General features: G+C 41.5%; 1 protein-coding gene across 1 annotated transcript in view; it reads right to left on the bottom strand.

Moving 5' to 3' along the window:
* mapk8b (mitogen-activated protein kinase 8b) overlaps positions 1-19073 on the bottom strand; it is a 28311-nt gene extending 9238 nt beyond the window's left edge. Inside the window, 9 exon segments of the mRNA XM_087170877.1 lie at positions 243-367; positions 1728-1910; positions 3874-3945; positions 5985-6150; positions 7976-8114; positions 10183-10241; positions 10683-10812; positions 11974-12155; positions 18766-19073. Coding sequence (XP_087027003.1) covers positions 243-367; positions 1728-1910; positions 3874-3945; positions 5985-6150; positions 7976-8114; positions 10183-10241; positions 10683-10812; positions 11974-12095 — 996 coding nt within the window. The 5' untranslated portion in view covers positions 12096-12155; positions 18766-19073.
* Between the last annotated feature and the right edge of the window lie 594 nt (positions 19074-19667).

Below are 19667 nucleotides of genomic sequence, written 5' to 3'. Positions count from 1 at the left end.
CCCATCACAGATTCCCAAAACCCAAGGTGATGATATTCAGTTTAATCAGAGAAGACTAGAAAACATTTGCATGAGAGCAGATGGAACCACAAAATACAGTTGCTAATTAATCTTCTGTCAATCCACTAATTGATCAATCGACAAATCGTTGCAGCTCTAGATCAAACAGTCATGCGAATGCCAATTAGCTCCACTTTTGAGCATAAATTGAACATACTAGTAATTAAAATACTAGCGCTTACCGCCTCCACTTCAGTGGGGTCATACCACACATTGATATACGGGTGCTGGAGAGCCTCATCCACTGAGATCCGTTTTGACGCATCGATCACCAGCATCTTGGATAGTAGGTCTCGGGCTTGGCTCGCTGAAAAGAAAATTGTGGAAGAAAATAAGATAAAAATAGTGACTGTTTAGCCAAACAAAACAGATTTCCATTCTGCAATTTGTTCCAGTTGGGAGTGACTGGCTTCGTTAATGTGACACATTTCCTGTTGAAACAGGATGTTGGTGCAGGGAACAGTACAGGGGCAGGTCGTTCGGAGGTGTAAATTAATTGAGCATCTCTGAGGGAGGAAACAGTTTAATCTCATAGAATGCGGTAAAATAATAGTTTCATTGGTTGGAACTTATGTGCACCAGCTAAGGTTTCCAGACAGTGAAGGCTTATACAAACGTGCCCTGTGGAATTTCTTGTAAACAAACAAAGTTACGTTTACCACTAAAACACTTTATGCGCGCCCCTCATGCATGATACAAATACAATGGGGACCCAGTCATAAAGAAAAACTACACTATAGTGCTGCTAGTGGTTAAAAACAAAACAAAAGATCATTTTGTGTCTGTATTTCGGTTTGTCAAGAACTTCCACCTTGATTATCACAAGTTCTGCCTGAAAGCCTTGTGCCAGTGTGGACTATCACAGCTCCGATACATGCAGTTAAACCAGACTTCTTCAGGGGAAATACACTGCTGTCAAATATTCCTGCCTGTGTAAATTAATGAGGGCAGAGAAGGATGAGCTACTTTTTTCCTCGCAACACACTGCAGCAGCTCGGCGGGCGTTTGCTGTGAGTGTTCCTGTCATCTTCTCTCCATTTACACATGAAGACACGCTTGAGGTAAATTCCTCTTCACAGTAAACAACTTGCTCCTGAGCTGTCAGCTTCCGTAATAAGTGCTTAATCTTAGGCAGCCACTGAAAATGCATCCGTCACTCGGGCTTTGCTGTCAGCAGATGTTATTAACATTGTAAACACATGATCCAACATAAACAAACATAAAACTGATGCTATATGGAGAAAGAGTTTTATATTCCTGCTTTATAAGTGGTTGGTTCCAAAAATCCAAATCCAAAAATTACACATGGTAAATTCTACCTTAGCCCAAAAAAGAGCTTCAAAATAGTCTTTTATTCAAATTTCAAGCAGCGAAATTGAAGCTCACTGTGGCATTAAACTCATGGCTCTCCAAACACTGATTGCCTCATTATTACCGTCACCTTCTGGTACTGGTGCGATAAAACAGCAATTTGAATTTTCCAAATGGTTCCCCTTCAGGCTGGACAATCGCTGCACCTGTAATAGAGCGACTATGCACCAAAATGGTTTTAACTCTTAGCAGGAAATACATTTATGACCTTGAAACCAATTTTCTTGTGCTTCAGCGAGCCTTTAAAAAACAATTTTACATGACATGAGCATTGAGAGAAACTGCGCTCTCTTTACCTTTCAGTTTGTTGTGTTCAGAGTCTGCAGGAAACAGGACGTCGGGGAAGAGCTTCTCGAAGCTGTAGCCAGCATACCGTGGCCGGTTCTCCACGTAGGTCCTCACTGACTGGTTGAGTTTCATCAGGAACTCCTGGGATGGCGTCCCCAGCTGTTCGATCACCTTATTCCACTGGTCGATATCTTATGGTTAAAGTATTAAGAAAAGCCCTAGGCTGGGTTTGGACAAAAGGAGCGCCCACTCCAGAGTTGGTCTGGCTCATTTTGAGGAATATTCTGAACTGATGAATAATAAAAAAGAGAGCTATCTGGAGTGGCTATGTTTTGTACGGCATTGCTCCGACTTGTTCCTAAAACACTTGTGTAACTGTAATTGGGCTGAAAAGAAAATGTCAAATCTGTTATTTGGCACAGGACGCAGGAAACCCACAGCAGATAATATCCCCTGCTGTAAAGTGATGGATTAAGATTATACGCTGTGTCATTGGATAAACTTGGGGAAATTTCTCAACACAAACAGCTGTGAAAGGCTGTTTTAGGAAAAGGACATACACTATGAACTGTGTTGCAAAAATTATTTCAAACATCTGTACTGTAAAATACCTTATGTTGGGTGAGGCAGGTGATGCTCACCTTAGATAGTCCAGTCCAGATGCTGGAAATATGTATGCAACTTTTTTTTGTTTTCTGCGACAACAACACACACATACATAGAGATGTAACATGAACAGATCTACCTGTAGGACACACAGAAATTCTTGTTCACATCTTTGTTCATCCTTAACGATGAAGGAACAACAAGGAGAAGCCAAGCCTGGTTGGAAAAATAGCAAAGCCGGAAGGAACTTTGTAGGTGGGATTACCTTTTCTGTGTCAGAGCCAGAACACAAGAACTGTCACAGAAAGGCAGCAGCTACTCGGGTTGTTGTAAGTCGACTGACAGACATAACGACTCTTAAATTGGCATATTTCATTGAGCGTCCTGAAAATCATTAAGCTAACCGCTCCTGTCATCACTACCACAGTTTCCGTGTCAACTGAAAATTATATCTGTAGGAAAGATTAGTCATTCACCACTAATTGTTTAGGGGAGGAAAAACCTCCATAACAGAAAACAGCTGACAGACTGAATAACGAGGAGAAACAAAATGGCAGTTAAGTATAGGCTAGGCTAGGAGTAGCCTGATTAGCTGTTTAAAGCTATGTTGACCGGTTATACAAAAAATGAATTATACAATAACATGACATGAATATTTTCATGATAGAATAATAGTCAAATACAGGGTTTGACTAAACTTATGTTTTCCAAACCACTTAGAGTAAATGTTAACTTGCCTGTGTTTCATTAGCTTTGCTAATGAAAAGTATTTTTCAGGTGCCCTCTGTCAATGTAACCTCTCTTGTTGAGCACTTAACACAACAAACAAAGTGCAATGCCCAATACACAGCTTCAATTATCAAGCTGATGCTATATCAACCTTTAGTTAATCATTAGCATATTATAGCAACAACTATTAACTTCATAGGAAAAAGTGATAAATCAGTAATAGGGCACAAAAAGTTTCTCAAATATTTACATACACCACAAGGTTTCAGTGCTAACAGTTATACCACACTATTAGCAAGAACAAATGAATCCTTAATGCTCTGCATGCTATGCTAATTAAGTCATTAATTAACAAGCCAACTGTAGCTACTTCACTATCACCAAGGATAATGATGTAGGTTTACCAGTTTCAGTCTTTACTATTCGGCTTGGTTAGCTAACTGGTGTAGCTTACTGGGTCACTTAAATGGAGCGGAGGCATCACTGGTGTTATTAACTACACCTGTGCTTTACCTGCTATGGGGAGTCAAAACTTCTGCCATGAGACGGCTGTATTCTCTTCCACTCAGTTACTAAGAGAAAGACGATTACGTCATCGCTCATTAAACGCCTACAGCTGCTTGGAAAGTTTTTCTCTCAATAATTATAATAACAGGAACAGCAGTGGTAACAACAATATTGCTAGTAATAGTTATTATATTTCATTTTAGCTGCAAATGACTTCTGGCCTCCTGTTGTGTGCAAAGATATGAACAAGATGTCAGACAAAGGATGACACAGGATTTTTGGGGTTTGGATGGAAGTTCAACTCAAGGATACGATCAGTGCCTGGAAACAACACACTACCCCGGACCATTTCAGCCATGATGCAGCCAACAGACCAGACATCAACTGAAAAATGAAATGACAACCACCGAATTAGCATGCAGGACGGAAAAAAAACAAACCAAAAAAACAAACATAAATCAAAAGAACAGAGGGGTAAAATAAAATAACAAAACATGATGTACATGCCAGGTGATGTGTGTGATTCGTGACAAAAAATTAATTGCATGCAGCTGAGTGCACTCTCAAACCTGGGTCAGCGTCCCACAAGGCTAAAGGAAAGTTATTATTCTCTTTGGCTAGCATTAACTGCATTAACTGCATATTTCTGTAGGAACAGCAATATTTCTATTCAGAAGAAACATTTAATATTCCTTGTACTTCAGGTGCAGTGAATCATTAGTTTAGAATCGTGAGACTCTAACTTTCAAGGTCCTCTGAAATGCATTTTAACACCCTCTTGTGTCCTCACTGCATGTCTTATGTGTTAAACTGGAATATTCTGATTAATAACAGCAGGTATTATTAATTTTGAGCTTTACTGTCACACCCATGTGAGTGACATTTCAGACTGAGAGCATCACAAATGTTTGGCACCAAATTATTCAGTATTATATTCTATATAAAAACCTAGCAATTGATCTTTTTGTGAGACTGCTGCCATGGTATCTACAAAGACATATAGAAAGCAGCTTCAGGATAGAAGAGGGTATTTTCTTTTGCAGTTCAGTTCTCTGTTATGGAAGAGCAAACTATTAAATTCTATTTCGGGTTTTTCATGTGACTGTCACAGAGCATGAAGCAACAGTGCTGCTGCTTAGGTGAGTGAGGAGGGAGACATGTGAGGTTGTGTATCTGTTCGGAGAGCAGGTGGGTGGATGCAAGCTGAGGTGTCAGGCAAATCCAAGAAATAGAATTTCTATAGTTGCTCACAGGATGTGATCTCCGTGCGATCCGTTTGATGAAAAATAATGGGTATGAAGAGACTTTTTTTTGTGCTGTTTGTTGTGTGCCAGACACTGCTGCAAGCAGCTCAAGGATACAATCCCTTCCTGGAAAAAGGATTTTGTGGCGAACCATTTCTGCCATAATGCAGCCCACAGCCCAAATATCCACTAAATATGCGCAGCATAAAAGGAGGGAGAAGAGAATAAGCAAAAAAATGCAACAAGTCAGCAGGAAAAATTAGTGTCAATGCTTTTGGTCAAAAGGACTAAGGATGAGAAAGCATTAGTGTTTAAAATTCACCTCATGATGCCTGTGCTAAGGAGAAATCTTTATCTGAAAATTTGCTATTATGAATCTGAACTTAATACCTGAAAGTCTGATAATTTGCTAAGCAACTGGAACCCCAGTCACATTTCTATCAAAAGAATAGTTAAATATTTCAGGAAATACGCTTGTTAGCTTCCTTGTCGAGGATTACATGGGTGCATTGATACCACTCTGAAGTCAGTGCACTAAAGACAAAGCTACAGCCAGGAAATGGTTAGCTTACCTTAGCATAAAGACTGGAAACAGGAGGAAACAGCTAGCCTGTTTCCCTATGCTACATGTCTTTATGCTAAGCTAACTATATCCTGGCTGTGGCTTCTATCAGACAGATGTGAGAGTGGAATCCATCTTCCCATCTAACACTCAGTGAATAAGCATATTTCCCAAAATGCCGAACTATCCCTTTAAGACCGTCTTGCATAAACTGTGATATGTTCCAAGCTGGAGCGCTAAGTGAAACTGTTGAAACATGCACAAGTGCCTGTGTCCACACTGGCGTTCTTTTTGTTTTTTCAGCCGGGCTATAACGAGCTCAGGACAGGCAACCTCATAATAAAACATCAAACACATGCTAAAGCACTGAGTCCCTTGACAAGAAGTTTCCCACAAAGCACTGATGCCCGACATGCCAGCTTCCCCTGAGTGTGACCTTTACAGGAACAGGGAGAGTGTGTGTGAGTGTGTGTGTGTGTGTGTGTGTGTGTGTGGGAAAGAGAGTGTGTTTGGGAGGTGCTGTTGAAACATCTCAAAAAAGGGGAGGGCCATGCAGCAGGCCAGGCAGCAGCTCCTCATTGGCCAGTCGCCGTCAAGAAGCCACTTCTTCCACTCACCATTGGCCTGGTAGCCCATGCCCAGGATGACTTCAGGGGCGCGGTAGTAGCGGGTGACCACATAGGGCGTCATGAGGAGGCCGGTGGCGGCTGTCCTGGCCAGGCCAAAGTCCAGGATCTTTAGAGTACAGTCAGACTTCACCACGATGTTACTGGGCTTCAGGTCCTGGACGGAAAACACAACACAGAGTTGTGATTTAGACTGAGATTAAAACTTGAGCTTGAGTTGTTTGTTTTTTTGTACCAATTGCATAAATTTCTTTCACCTGGTTTGACTGAATATGTGGCAGCTAATAGGGTTTACTGCAGCCTGAAACTTTATTTTCTGTTTTGTTTGGTCCAACTTATTTAGCTTTTCCCTGACACCTACAGGAAGAAACTGAAGCCTCGGCCAACAAGTAAGACATGTATGGAGCTACAATACTGACAAACTAACAAACACATCCTGTCATAAACAATACTCATTGCCTGTGGTTATAATCTACAAATGACTATCCGCCAGTTGATTTAATTCCACAATTAATTCGCCAGCAATGACAGGTTTGGCTAATTACTATTCGGCATGATTTGCATAGCCACAATTACACTGGAGAATACTGTAATGACTATTATGGCAGCTCCCATCGAAGTGGCCAAAAGCGTCAAGGTGGCCGCTCACTAGCAGACAATACACTCATTCTGTAAAACGTCAATGCATTTGAGGTACAAATCCTCATCATCATAATCGGTGCCATCACTTCCTGACAATGAGACTATCAAACTACTGTACAGTCGACTGTGCTCGACTACCTGGATTGGTAGGAGGATTTATTCTAGAGCGAGTGCTTCGCAGTTGTGAGCGTCTTAAAGAGGACCAGAGAGCTTTTCGTCACAGAGACAATGGGAACAAAAACAAGAGAGCTGAATCTTTGGCAACCATGACTCATATTGCATCTGTTCACCTTATGAGAGCTTTGCGTGCCGAGCCGTGCCAAAGCGAGCGAGGCTGGTTAGCTCCGCCTGTGGCTAAATTAGTTCTGCCTGGCAGAGCAAGAGGAGCTCCGCTAATCTACTGCTGCTTCTTTCACTGAGGGTGATTGACAGTGTGTGTGTTAGTGACTCTGTGTGTGTGTGTGTGTGTGTGTGTGTGTGTGTGTGGTACAAGAGGGATTCTTTGTATATTGCTGCTGGTGCTTCAGGGTGTGTGTGTCATACTGTGTCTGCTGTTTCAAGGTGAATATGAGCACCTGTGAGTGTGTGTGTGTGTGTGTGTGGGTGTGTGTGTGTGTGTGTGTGTTTGTATCGTTTTAGTCATTTTTGAAGGAGCTATTTGTGGGTTTTGCTATTGCTACATAGCCGACGTTGCATTAACAGCTGTTTACTTACCAGTCGAGAAGAAATGTTGTGAGTTTAGCAGCTTCATTCCTTCGATTGCCAAGAGTTGTCTCCAGCGGTGGAAACCAACGCCAATGTTAACTCTTGCTTTGCTTCTGTTCCAATCATTTCTTTTTCTTCTACTGAAATTACCATGCTAACCAGCTAGCACCAGCCGGTTCAGCCTGTCTCGTGACTTTCCAGGCTGGCCTTGAATAAGTAGGGCTGCTCAGAGGCCGTATTATTGCTGTTTCTAGCTTCTACAATCTAAGGATTTGATGCTTCCCTTTGACACACATGATAGTAAATTGAATATCTTTGGATTTCGGACTGTTGGTCGAACTAAAGTAGACAAACGAAGATGTGACCTTGGGCTCTGGGAAATTATAATAGGCATTTTTCACAATTTTTTAGTATTGTACAGACACAACAATGAATAGATTAATTGAAAAAGTCTTGACAATGCTTAAAAATAACAGCTTGTTTTTTTTTGGCTGGGTGGAGTGACTTCTACACACAACCAAAAAATTTGTTGTTATGTAACTCATCTTTCATAAGGAAAACAAATTAGATTTTGGTAAGAACTGGTTTGATCCACTGTTCTGCGGGTATAACTGCAGTGTATTAGTGAGCCTCACCCTGTGTATGATGCCTGCGGCGTGTAGGTGTTTGATTCCACACAGCATCTGGTAGAGCAGGTAGGAAAGCCTCTCGTGGTCCAGCTCCATCTGAATCACCTGGCAGAGGTTGGCATCCATCAGCTCCATCACAAGATACCTGCGAGGAAACCACAGAGTGTAAGGCAAACATGCGCAGAGAATAACATATATGGATGAAAAAGGAATGGGAATGAATCATTCCTATGCAAATGCTGTTCAAATTATTCGCTTTTCATAAATCAAGCAGTCTCCTTACAGTTTTCATTTTGTCTCTTTTCATACTTATACATCATATTGAAAAAGAATTCAAAACATGACCAGTGCCATGAAGGCTGGAGAAGCTGCGCCAGTTAAAACAGAAACACTCCAGATCCAGATAAGACAGCATCTGGGTCTGGACTGAGACACCAGTCTGCTCATTAGTGACCTCGGGCAACGGCAAACATTACGCTGTTTACCAGAAATCAATTCTTCTTCACCGCTCAATAACAGCAGCTGCCAGTGGCTGCACAGGGCAATTTCCTGTGTAGGTTACTATTTTAGAGTGGTGAAGAAGTTATTTTAACTGGGTGTGAAACTATAACGTTTATCAATACATTACGGGGTATCGGCTCTGTGCATATACTCCTGTTAAACTCGCCCATTCCTGATCCAGTACGTTAGGCAGTTCTAATACTAGTCTGCATACATTGGCTTATAATGTAGGTATTTTACATTAGCAAGTAATTATTTCTGAAACACATTAAAAATGCAATACAATCAAAGTCATTAGACAAATTAGATGACTCATCATTCTCCAGATAGACCTGAATCTACAGTACATGCATGGACAGGCTTAAGTTTCTGGGCTGTGTCAATAATGAAAAAAGGAGTGTGTTACTCAGCATTAACCAAGCAAAAATTAAAAGTTAAAGTAGATTTCGGACTGTTATTTCCTCGCCCACGCAGCACTTGCTCTGCATGGCATTTAGAAAGTGACAGCAAGGTTTCTCTTTTTCTAAACACTGATGATGTTATGTTATCTGGCAGCTGTTATATCATCCATCCCTTCAAACCTCCTACATGGAGTAATGAAACTGAGACAGATTTTTTTATTTTTTTTGACAAAAAGCAACACCTTGGTGTCACAGTGTGCGGTTTACACTGTGGAAACTAGGACGCTATTTGTTCATTATTTTAAAACTATACCCAGACTGACAGTGGTTAAATACACCATCACACTATGTTTCTGCTCATGTGGGAGCGTAAATACACATTCATACATATGCACATGCTGAAATCCATATTTCTTTTATTCGTCTATGCACCTTCATACACCCTGTAATACAAGTATGCGTCCAAGTATACAAACACCCAGACAAATGGAGTGTTCTCCTTCATCCTCTAACTGCGTTCGTCCTGCAACCCTCCGGCTATGATTTGTCCAGTTTCCTTTTTAGCTCCAATCAAGCAGACACAGCACTGCAGACACACACACACACACAGACACACACACACACACACAAACACGGCTTCTTGAAGATGGCATTAATCATGCTTGTTCCCTTCATACTCTGTGAAACCATCACTTCCCCCACATTTGGGTCTCGTATTCCCCTCCCAGCGATTCTACAGCCAGTTTACACAGTAATCTTGTCGAAACACATCCAGGACCCTGTTGTAGCTCTTGTTAAAAAGGCAGAGGTCACACAAACGTAGAATTTATGAATGTCAGGTTATACAAAGGGATATGACTGAGGTAATTGGAGAGACTGGGCAATCTGCACTCCACCAGAACCATCAGAGAGAAAGTCGTTAGTATGTCGTACATGTGTGTGTGCGTTTTACCAGAACTCAATCTCAAATATAATCATTTAATCTAATTTAATTTAATTTTCATATCCATCAGTGTTCGTAGATGTCTCAAGATGAAAAATTTCTACCTCAAAATCAACGTTGTGAATCTAATTTCTAGACTTTTATTTCAAGAATCTAAAGGATCTAAAAAGAGACTAAAAAACAATCCAAAATATCCACTGGGCTACAGCTCCCTGCATTATGTACGGCACGATAACACACTAACCAGAGATTCGGCTAAGCTGCACAACCCCTTAGAAGAAGATCATCTAAGCCCCCAGCATGCCATATCCTGTATTGATTTTACAAACACTTGGAGCACAAATGTTATTTGGCTCAGTTATACTCACACATCTTGGAATTCTTCCAGTGTCTTCTGTGGTGTGAACACGTTTAATAGGCCGATTATCTGGAATAGAAAACATTTTTTAAAAAACAGTTATTGTGCTGCCTCACCAGAGGAGAGACGACCAGGTTGTAATGAATGACATTATCTCCACTTGTGCATCCCCGAACAAGCAGGGCCAACTGTTCATCTGAAAGGCCCAGACTGCAGCAGCCTGAGCATCAATAATGAATAACAACAAGACAATCTCTAATTCAAAAGAAAGAAAAAAAAAAAAAAAACATGACACAGCAGGGAAGCATTGTGGTAATCCTCAGGAAACCTGTTTTTAAGATCAACTGTCAATCAAACATGGTGGGCAGATTTTTGGATCACTAATGACCGCAGCAGAGAGCCGCAAGATGGTAAAGTACGTCTGTAAAAATGACACAGATTGTGAATTTTAAACTGTGAGCCTATTAGACAGTTTAGTACACAGAAACATAAAAAAATAATGGCTCTTACGTTCTTATGGTTGACACATTTCATGAGCACCAGTTCTCTGTAGGCCCGTTTTGCGTGAGTTTGATTCTGAAAGGGTCGGCTCAGCTTCTTGATGGCAACGTTCCTCTCCAAATTGTGGTCATACGCTGAACTGGAGGAGATGAAGAGGAAAGCAGCAGCAACTCAGTCAACAGTAATGCATGTTCGAATAAAACCTTAATTCGAAAGGTTTTCTTGAGGTCTCTTGAGGATTCTGCACAAAGGCAACGTAAGAGAAACACGGGAGATGTTGATATTTAAAGGCCAGCAGTTCCTCACATAACAAACTGAAGTCTTGACTGATGCTCATGTGCATCAGTTTCTTGGTGTTCCTACCTGGTATGGGGACCAGAGAAGGTTAATGACAGCACAGAACTCTGGTGAGTTCATCTTTGCTGAGCTTATGTTACAAGAACTGGCTGTGCATTACTTTGGATCCCCACTTTTAGATATTAATTATGATATGTTGATGTGATAGAATATCATCGTCACATAAATGAACCAATCCCAATCCTGGGATTCAGATTCAAATCTTTCAACACTCACTCTTCCCTTAATCCTCTCACGTCGACAGAAATCCACAGGGAACACAATACCACGCTGCACTGTCAACAAATACTACATTATGCATTGATTTCTGTGTTGCATGCAACCGCTCATCTAACATCTGATGTCATCAACTTTCAGAGCCAACAGCTGGCGAAGCCTGCGCGCTGCATCAGCAGCGTTCGTCAAATGTTTGCCCGGCCGACAGCTTCTACGTGGAAAGTTTAATTCTAAAGTTGAACAATCAATATAAGGAGGGAAAGGTTACTGTAGGTCAGAAGCAAAGGTTACTGTGCAGGAAACCGATGCAATATAAAAACACTATGAGTGATATCTTTGATATTAAAATATCACATTATATCATCATCATATCATCATAATCTTAATCCAATGTAAATTAATAACAAAATAGTTTGACAAAATAACTCAGTGTCTACTTACTGGTGTTTGTCGGAGCTTTCAACCAGATCTAATGGTGGTCGGCAGCAGATGGAATGGATAGCTGTCATCACATGATCTAAGTGTGCGACCTTAGCTATGTCCAAGACAACTGAGCTCACTTCTATTTGCTAATGAAAACCATGAGATGGAGTTGAAAGCACCAAACATAGTAAGTAGACCTCGACTCAAGATTAATTTGCCTTACTACTATTTCGATCATCAAGAATGGATTTTTACACTGAATATTTTTAGAATACAGGGTTTTTTTTTTTCCCCTTTGACTCACCAGACAATTCCCTGTGCTCCGGATCCGATGGGTCTGAGGTTCTGGTAGCGCTTTAAAACCATAAAAGTTGAATCGCCCACATCTATACTGTAGTACTCCTTTTCACGCTTGTTCCGGTTCATGGTGAAGCCTTGGGACGAACACTGTGACTGGGCATCCAAGTGGAGCTCTCCTCTCAAGACCTGCAGAACACGAGGAGCAAGAGACATTTTGTCATTTTTTTTTCACCCGTTGTAAAACCTTTGGTTTAACACTTTCCATCCAGCAGCCAAAACAAACACACTGGACTAACATATAGGACTGAATAATATGCAAAAAAATATATTTTGGCATACATTGCGATTGTGATATAAGTCACGATTTCAGTTGCAAAGGTAATTTTTTGCAGTTCATTTTAACCAACTCTTAACACTACAATGCTTCATTTACGGTCTGTTGTGACACATTTTACTTTCATTAAAAACATCGCAGCTCCTGTGATTTGGATATTCACCTGGCCACATTTGTGATTTCAATAATACTCCGATTCATTCAGCCCCACTAAGATATAAGGGTTTCAAAAAGTACTTCAAATGCCTTTTAGCACATAGCTCCCATCTGCAAAACATTTTGTCAATTCGGTCAAAGGATTTACGAGAACCATTCTACCTGTAAGTGTAGGATATCTTTCATTATTTAACATGGCAAGTGAACAGGCATGGTACCAGCACCAGAGCCAGTGAAGCTTTCAGACTGCTGTTGAACTGCTCAGATAGTAGATCTGTCCATCACACCGCAGGCTGTCTGGCACAGCGTATTACCTCATCACTGCAACCAGTTAATTGAAATTAAACACTCCTAGGGTTTGTATTATCCAGGTACCTTGTGTAATTAATGTTTAACACCATTATCTACATTTCCTCAAATGCAAACAAGTTGTATTTATTTCTTAAATAGAACTGTGGAGCTGCAGAGTCCTGCTCATTTGTGCAATAGCACAGTTTAAATCTCAACCAATTACAGCCTCGGTTCACCACCAAGAGAATTCATTAATCAGAAATTCAAACCAGCCACTCTTCCAAAAGTGAGGTTAATCAATTATAATGACTACTAGGCTTCTGAAATACATAATATAGCCCAGAGGAGGAGTGCATACAGTATATCAGACCCAAAGGTCAGAGTGATGGAGCGATGATCCAGGCAGAGAGGGACAGAGAGGAAGCTGGGTTAAATGCTACTAAGACGACAAAATCATTAGTGGAATTTAGAACATTGTGGTGAGGAGGTCGGCTTTGTGATGATAGCTGTACGTTCCACGGACCATGACCCGACCTCTGGAAGTCTCCGACTACTGCCGGCCCACCCCCAACCTTTCAGTATCAGTTAGCATTTCCTTCTCTTTGCTCTCCTCTCCACTACATTGTTTCGTCTCTTCTTGGTGGAAGCTGCCCTTCAAACCTTTGCTCTTTTATTCTATTCTGCTTTCTCTTCGCCTCATGCGGCTGCAGTCCCGACACCAGGTCCGGCTGGGTTCAGACCAGAGAGAGTAGAATTCAAATCCTATTCAGAACATCACTAAACACATCAATTTCTCTGTTATGATACAGGTTTTTTACTCAGGAAAAAGTAAAATCAAATTTCAAGAATAGCTGAAATACTGACAAGATCAAGAAACCAGATAGTGATCTTTATATCGGACTCAAACTCTGCAGCCATGCCACCTCCGCTGTCTTCCCCTGTGCCTCTTCCTCTCCTCGCCTTCCTGTTTCATCCTTCCTGCTTCTCCTCATCTTTGTCTCCTCTCCTCGCTGCTGCCTTCTTCCCTTTGACTCTGATCATAACGTCATCTTCTCTCTCCTGCTGGAGAACCTTGTCGACAGCCTGCAGCGGAGCCAGGCGGTGCAGAGGTACAGGGATGAATAAAAGGTTCACAAAAGAGCCTGAACTCAGTTATTTTGTCTGACAGAAAGAGACGCGCTGCCAAACGTTTGATAAAAAGATACATGCACGCCAGCAGAGACTCACACACTTGCACATGCAGAAACACAAACAACATTTATGACCTTTCTATGGAATCAAAAGCTTACTGAACAAATTCAGACTCAGTCACTCATTTAGATCTGGATTGTGATGGTTACAGTCATTGTTATGCGGCACTATGCGACTTTGTTAGCCTGTTTCTCTGTCGATACGTTTCCCCTTACCTTAACCTACACCCAATCTTAGTCCTTACCCTCAATCAGTCACCTACTGAGATGCTTCGCCTGACCCCCACCCAACCATGTCACACCTGAGGCTTAACTAAAAGAAACACGATCTGAAGGGAAAACAGACCTGGTTGGACACAAGACCGGTTTGTGCCAGCAGGGCATGACTTTCACTCCATTTGAATTTGGCACACACACACACACACACACACACACACACACTTTGCAGCTTATACCGACATGAACCAACAGCTCTTTGCAGCACATAACCAAAATACCATGCATACTAACAGCATCATAAATAATACAGTCTTAGGAGTGGCAGTCTTTGCAATCTCATGATTTGATTCAGTTCCAATTCTCTGTGTCGCGATTCGACTCAGGATCGATACTCGATTCAATGAAAAGAAAAAAAAAGAAAGAAAGAGGGGAGCTGCATTTTGGCTCTTCCTCCTGTGCACTGTGTGCCACACCACTGACTCCTGTCCTTTACCCACTGAGCTGCAAATGAAACCGGCCTTCATGAGGGTCATTGTCTGACAGCTGAGAAAGGTGTGTGAGAGGATGCTGCGTTATTTTTCAAAGTTATTCGTTTAGGTTAACTGCATTATCATGGAAGGATCTTACAGAAGCAGTCTTCTGTCTATATGAAAATAATGAAATGATGATTGTTTTGTAGAAAAACAGAAGTTGGTGTGTGTGTATGTGTGTGTGTGTGTGTGTTCTGTAGTAAATGGGTGAAAAGGGAAAAAGCAGAGTGCTCTTCTGTGTTGTTATTAACATTATGTCTCCAGCAGTGGAGAACAGGCTCTCTGCTCTGACATTAGTACGGGGGGGAAAAGCCATTTTTATCCAAGTGGCTGTACAGATGCAGGGCTATTGAAATAAAACAGACGATGGACTGAGTTCATTTCCTCGCCCTGCTGCAGTTGGTTGTAGATTCGCAAAGTGCTGCAGTGTGTGTTGGTCAGCTGGTCTTAGATTATAGTTTTTGTGCTCCACTGCACTGACGTCAGTCTGTAGGTGATAGGGCACAAAGTATTCACATAATACTTCTCCTTTGTCTTACGAAGATAATTATGAAGTCATTAAACACAAAATGCATCCAAACGCTTGTCCCATTATGTTGAAGATGAACTACTAGATTATTTTAGTAGGTGTTTGCTGTACACCGTCCGGTACTGCACCGCGTCATCATGAGTTCCTCTTTTGTCTAATGTTATTACAAAGATCAATTTTCTGCATTTGTGAATCGACTCAGAATCAGAGACGGTAAAAATCACAATTGTTATATGAATACATTTTTTCACCCACCCCTAATACAGACTATTAAAAACATATTTCACACAGGTTATCATGACTGACTCCAAACTGAAACTGTAATGTCAAAAAAAAATTGCAAGCTGTAAAAAGACTGAATTAAAGTTTAAAGTATCTCCACCACCTGCTGCTGTTTCATTATCACGTCATAGAGATTAAACCTCACACCTTCCACCTCATATGTCGCCTGCATTCATTTTAACCATGTTCCACCCAATTAACCCTTGCTGATTTGTAAGTACCCACACCTTACAGAAAATAACTTAAACCCTTTTTTAAATTACCTGTAGGCTCACCCACCCAGCAGCAAAAATGTCAGCCTCATTTGCCAGTGGTGTATGGCTGCAAAGCGATCAGAAATAACATCTGAGCACTACTAACATGCTTTTCCGAAAATGTCATTTGGTAAATCAAATATAGGCCACATTGGAGGAGAGGGAGTGTACTCATGCTGTACCAAGTACACGCAGGTCTATCTATAACCTGCAGAATATGTCTAAACTGATGTTAGGCTTCAGCATATGGTGTGACATGATATTCTCTCCCATGTGAAGACAGAGTCGCACATATCAGGGTTACTGTGAGACCGGAGGATCTGTAGCTGCATGTGCAAACGGGGCTGAGCAATATGACAGAGTGTGTCGGGCTGTCAACCCAATTCAGCGGTTGTCGGATGCAGAGAATCGTGTACGTGTGGCCCTCCATCACACTATGTTATACCGCCAGGGCTGCACACGGATAAATGAGTGGATGTGTGAAAGCTGTTGGTGCAGTAATCAAGTGTGTTCTGTGTGTTTGTACATTGGTTACAGCAATATTTTATCCATCTGATGAATACATGACACTGTCGGGGCTTCAGATCTATTGGCAATCCCTCAGAAATGCTGCAGCTCTTACACATATGTACACATTGACGCATCACAACTGCAGCTACATCACAGACTGATGCTTTTTACTGAAATAAATGACTGTGAGCAACTAATACCTCTGACAACCAGACAGAAAAAGACAGATAACTATGTCAAAAAGTGTCAAATGAGGCTTTTGCAGGCCTTGGCAGTCCTGTCCAGATCTACACTACCCTCTCCCCCACAGCTGTCCATCACACCGTCTCTGCTGGGAGCTGATCTGTCTTTCACTGGCTATTACAGGTCTGCTCCTCTTTCACTCAAGTCACTCTACCATGCAGATTCTTGCAAATATCAAACAGATTTGTTTTATCTGGGCAACCATGATTGAGTCCACTAGCTATTTAGGACAGTTGGATTTTATCAGTGAACCACTCGCATTCAGCCAAAGAACTGCTGCTGATAAGAGACCATAAGGGCACATTCTGCGCCTCACACTGGTACCAGCAAAGGCCATAAACCACATTTCTCTCCTGATTGTCTGGAGAGGAAAAACCAGGGGTGTTTCAGCTCAAAGTACCTATAATCTTAGCTAAAATGCTAATCATGAAAGAAGACGCAGCAATTAGGAAATATATTAGCTACCTAACATTCAGACATGCAGTCATACCAGAGTCGCCAAAAGCATAATATTGCTTTGGCATCAAACCTCAGATAGTTAGACGTGAAAGACGAGCACTCGGAATGGAGAGCGAAAGCTCGACAATCACATCCTTAAACGTAATAGGCTGCTGCGGATAAAAGGGTGATCACAAACTACACAGACCTTGTCAACATGACTTATTTGAACAGCTTTGTGAGAGGCATAAAACATATTTGCAGAAGGACAGATAAGACAACAAATGAAACATCACATCTTTCAGGAGAGAATCTGAACATGTTCCAAAGGTGAGGAAAGACAGGGATGATTATTTCTCAAGGAAACTGTCTTTGCCCTCACCCGTGACTGTTTGTACTGTGGCATGCTGTTCTGTTTGTTTTACGTGTGTCAGGGCTGATCTTGGCCGCCAGGTCAGAGTCGGTCAACCAGCACATTCCAGAGAAAAGCCTGTTTTTTTTTTTTATATCAGGTAATAACTCTACCTACTAAGGCAAATAATGACATACACCTGTGGGTACTATAAACTGACCTGTTAATGGAGTTTGGACACAAATAGTAACACAGCTCATTCAATTTATCATGAAGGGACTGAGAAATCGACTGCCACTGTCGCACAGTGTTTCAGTCATTGAGTAAAATGAAAGTCAAATTGTTCATCATCCTGCCCTTCTCTGCAGGCCACCGCACACGTTTGGTGCAGGAATCAGATTTCTTGGTGCTTTTGGCTGACCGTCGCTCTCCTCTTGGCAGGTTGTTCGGTGAACCTAGCTAGCAATGTGCAGTGCAGTCTGTGAGCTCCATCACCCGAATATGTGAGATAGTATGACCAGGATGCACACTTCTGACACTGTCAGCCAAGCGCACCTTTGACCAGACAATTACGACAACCGGACCAAGCTGTAAATATCACAGATAATTTGATGGATTATAAAACTTCACAGTTGATCTTCTGGCCTGATAAAGATAGCTGATGTTATTATACTGTAGAGGTAGAGACTATAACCTGCCCATTTGATTGCAGAAGAAAGATAGACCTAAACTGCAACATTATGCAACTGCCATGCAAGGATATTCACACTGATCTTTCAATTGTTAAATCAGTGAGAGATTAGCATCCGTGTAAATCACATAAGCACCACACAAACAGAAAGACTGCAGCCTTGTGTGTAGCCTTTTGTGTTGTTAATGAATTAACAGTGATGCTGCCACAGTATAATAACCAGTGTAAACCCGCCTATGCCCAGTGTACAGTGCAGGAATTGAGTTTATTCACCTTCCAAGCGAATATGAATATGTATGAGAGCTTTTCACAGCAGTGAGTATCCGCAAACGGATGCTAGCTTAAAAAAAAAAAAAGAAAAACATGCTGTATTCATGGTTTGTGTTTACATGCTGAATATTACTGTCTTTTAGTGACCACAGACTGGGGGGTCACCGCGTTTTAGTTGCACCTCTCACTAGTCGTATGACTGGCAACACCACCCGGTTCGCAGTTTACAGTGTGAAAAGCACGGCTAACGTGTGTAGCACCGATATCACAGGTTACAGTAGTGTGCTTCCCAGTGTAGCCCCTCAGTCTGGTTGCCTTTTACCAGTTAGGCCAGACCTGTCCTGCCTGCTGTGGTGCTTACCATGTATGTTATAGTAACACCTATTCACCGTAACGTGTGTGTGTGACCCGAATTTGGCTGTTCCCATCCCCCCCTCCGCCCCCCGCCCCAACGGTTGACAATAACACGTCAAACATGGAGAAAAAAAATCCATATGTCGAGCTCACCCCTCTCCGGTTAATTCCAACAGTGTCGACCCGCAGTCGCCGTTCGCTGCCCGCTGCTGGAGACACAACCCGGCCGTTTTTTTCTTTTGGTTGTTCGGTGAAAAACAGCACTTTAATCCCTTTTTTTTTCTCCTCCGGGTATAGTTCCGTTTCCCTCAGTCTAGCAGGTCTGGATCATCGCAAAATACATGTGTAGCTCCTACGTAACCTAATCTTTGTGCTTCCGTGACACAAGCAGTTTCTGCCATTTCATACCGACGTCGTCGGAAGCTTGCGATGTTTCCTCGGCTGCACAATGAGCACCAGGGGCACGTTCAAGACCGCCTGCGCGTTCCCGGCAGCAGCACCGGGAAAGCGGAAGCGACGGTTTCGCAACGCTTTGAAATGACACTGCATATAACGGGGAAATAGCAATATTTTACACATATTTTTATGTGTATTTCCGAAAATGTTTTCAAATATATAATACACATATGTAATGTATACATAAACACGTGTATACATGTTTTGCAACTGAGATAACATTTAAGACAGTATGTAAAGGTTTATTTTTTCTTTTTGATGTTAACAGTTAGCTAACAAATTAAATTGGGAAATCAAACTTTTATATATGTTCATTTGAATAAGGTATAGGTTGGCTTATATAGCATATAACTTATTCATATAAAATCTGGAATGAATAATAGGAAGGCCTTGTTTTATTTCGTACATATAGATTAGTTCCCAGTTTGCAGTACATTCTACTCTAATGAAGGATTTGACATTCAGTTTTTGTTTAAACTGTATCAGGAAGTACAAGAAAATATTTTTTATTTTTTAAAAATAATTTAAATTAATATTCTCTGATGTGTCCTTCTGGTGGCCCTAAAACCCATAATACTTCTTACTTAATACTGGAAAAT

Source organism: Seriola lalandi, unplaced genomic scaffold (assembly GCF_002814215.2).
Source record: "Seriola lalandi dorsalis isolate HSWRI2012SDOR001 ecotype SW California unplaced genomic scaffold, Sedor1 jcf7180002054965, whole genome shotgun sequence".
Taxonomy (NCBI): domain Eukaryota; kingdom Metazoa; phylum Chordata; class Actinopteri; order Carangiformes; family Carangidae; genus Seriola; species Seriola lalandi.
The sequence above is the reverse complement of the archived record's forward strand: the minus strand, read 5'-3'. Positions and strand labels throughout refer to the sequence as shown.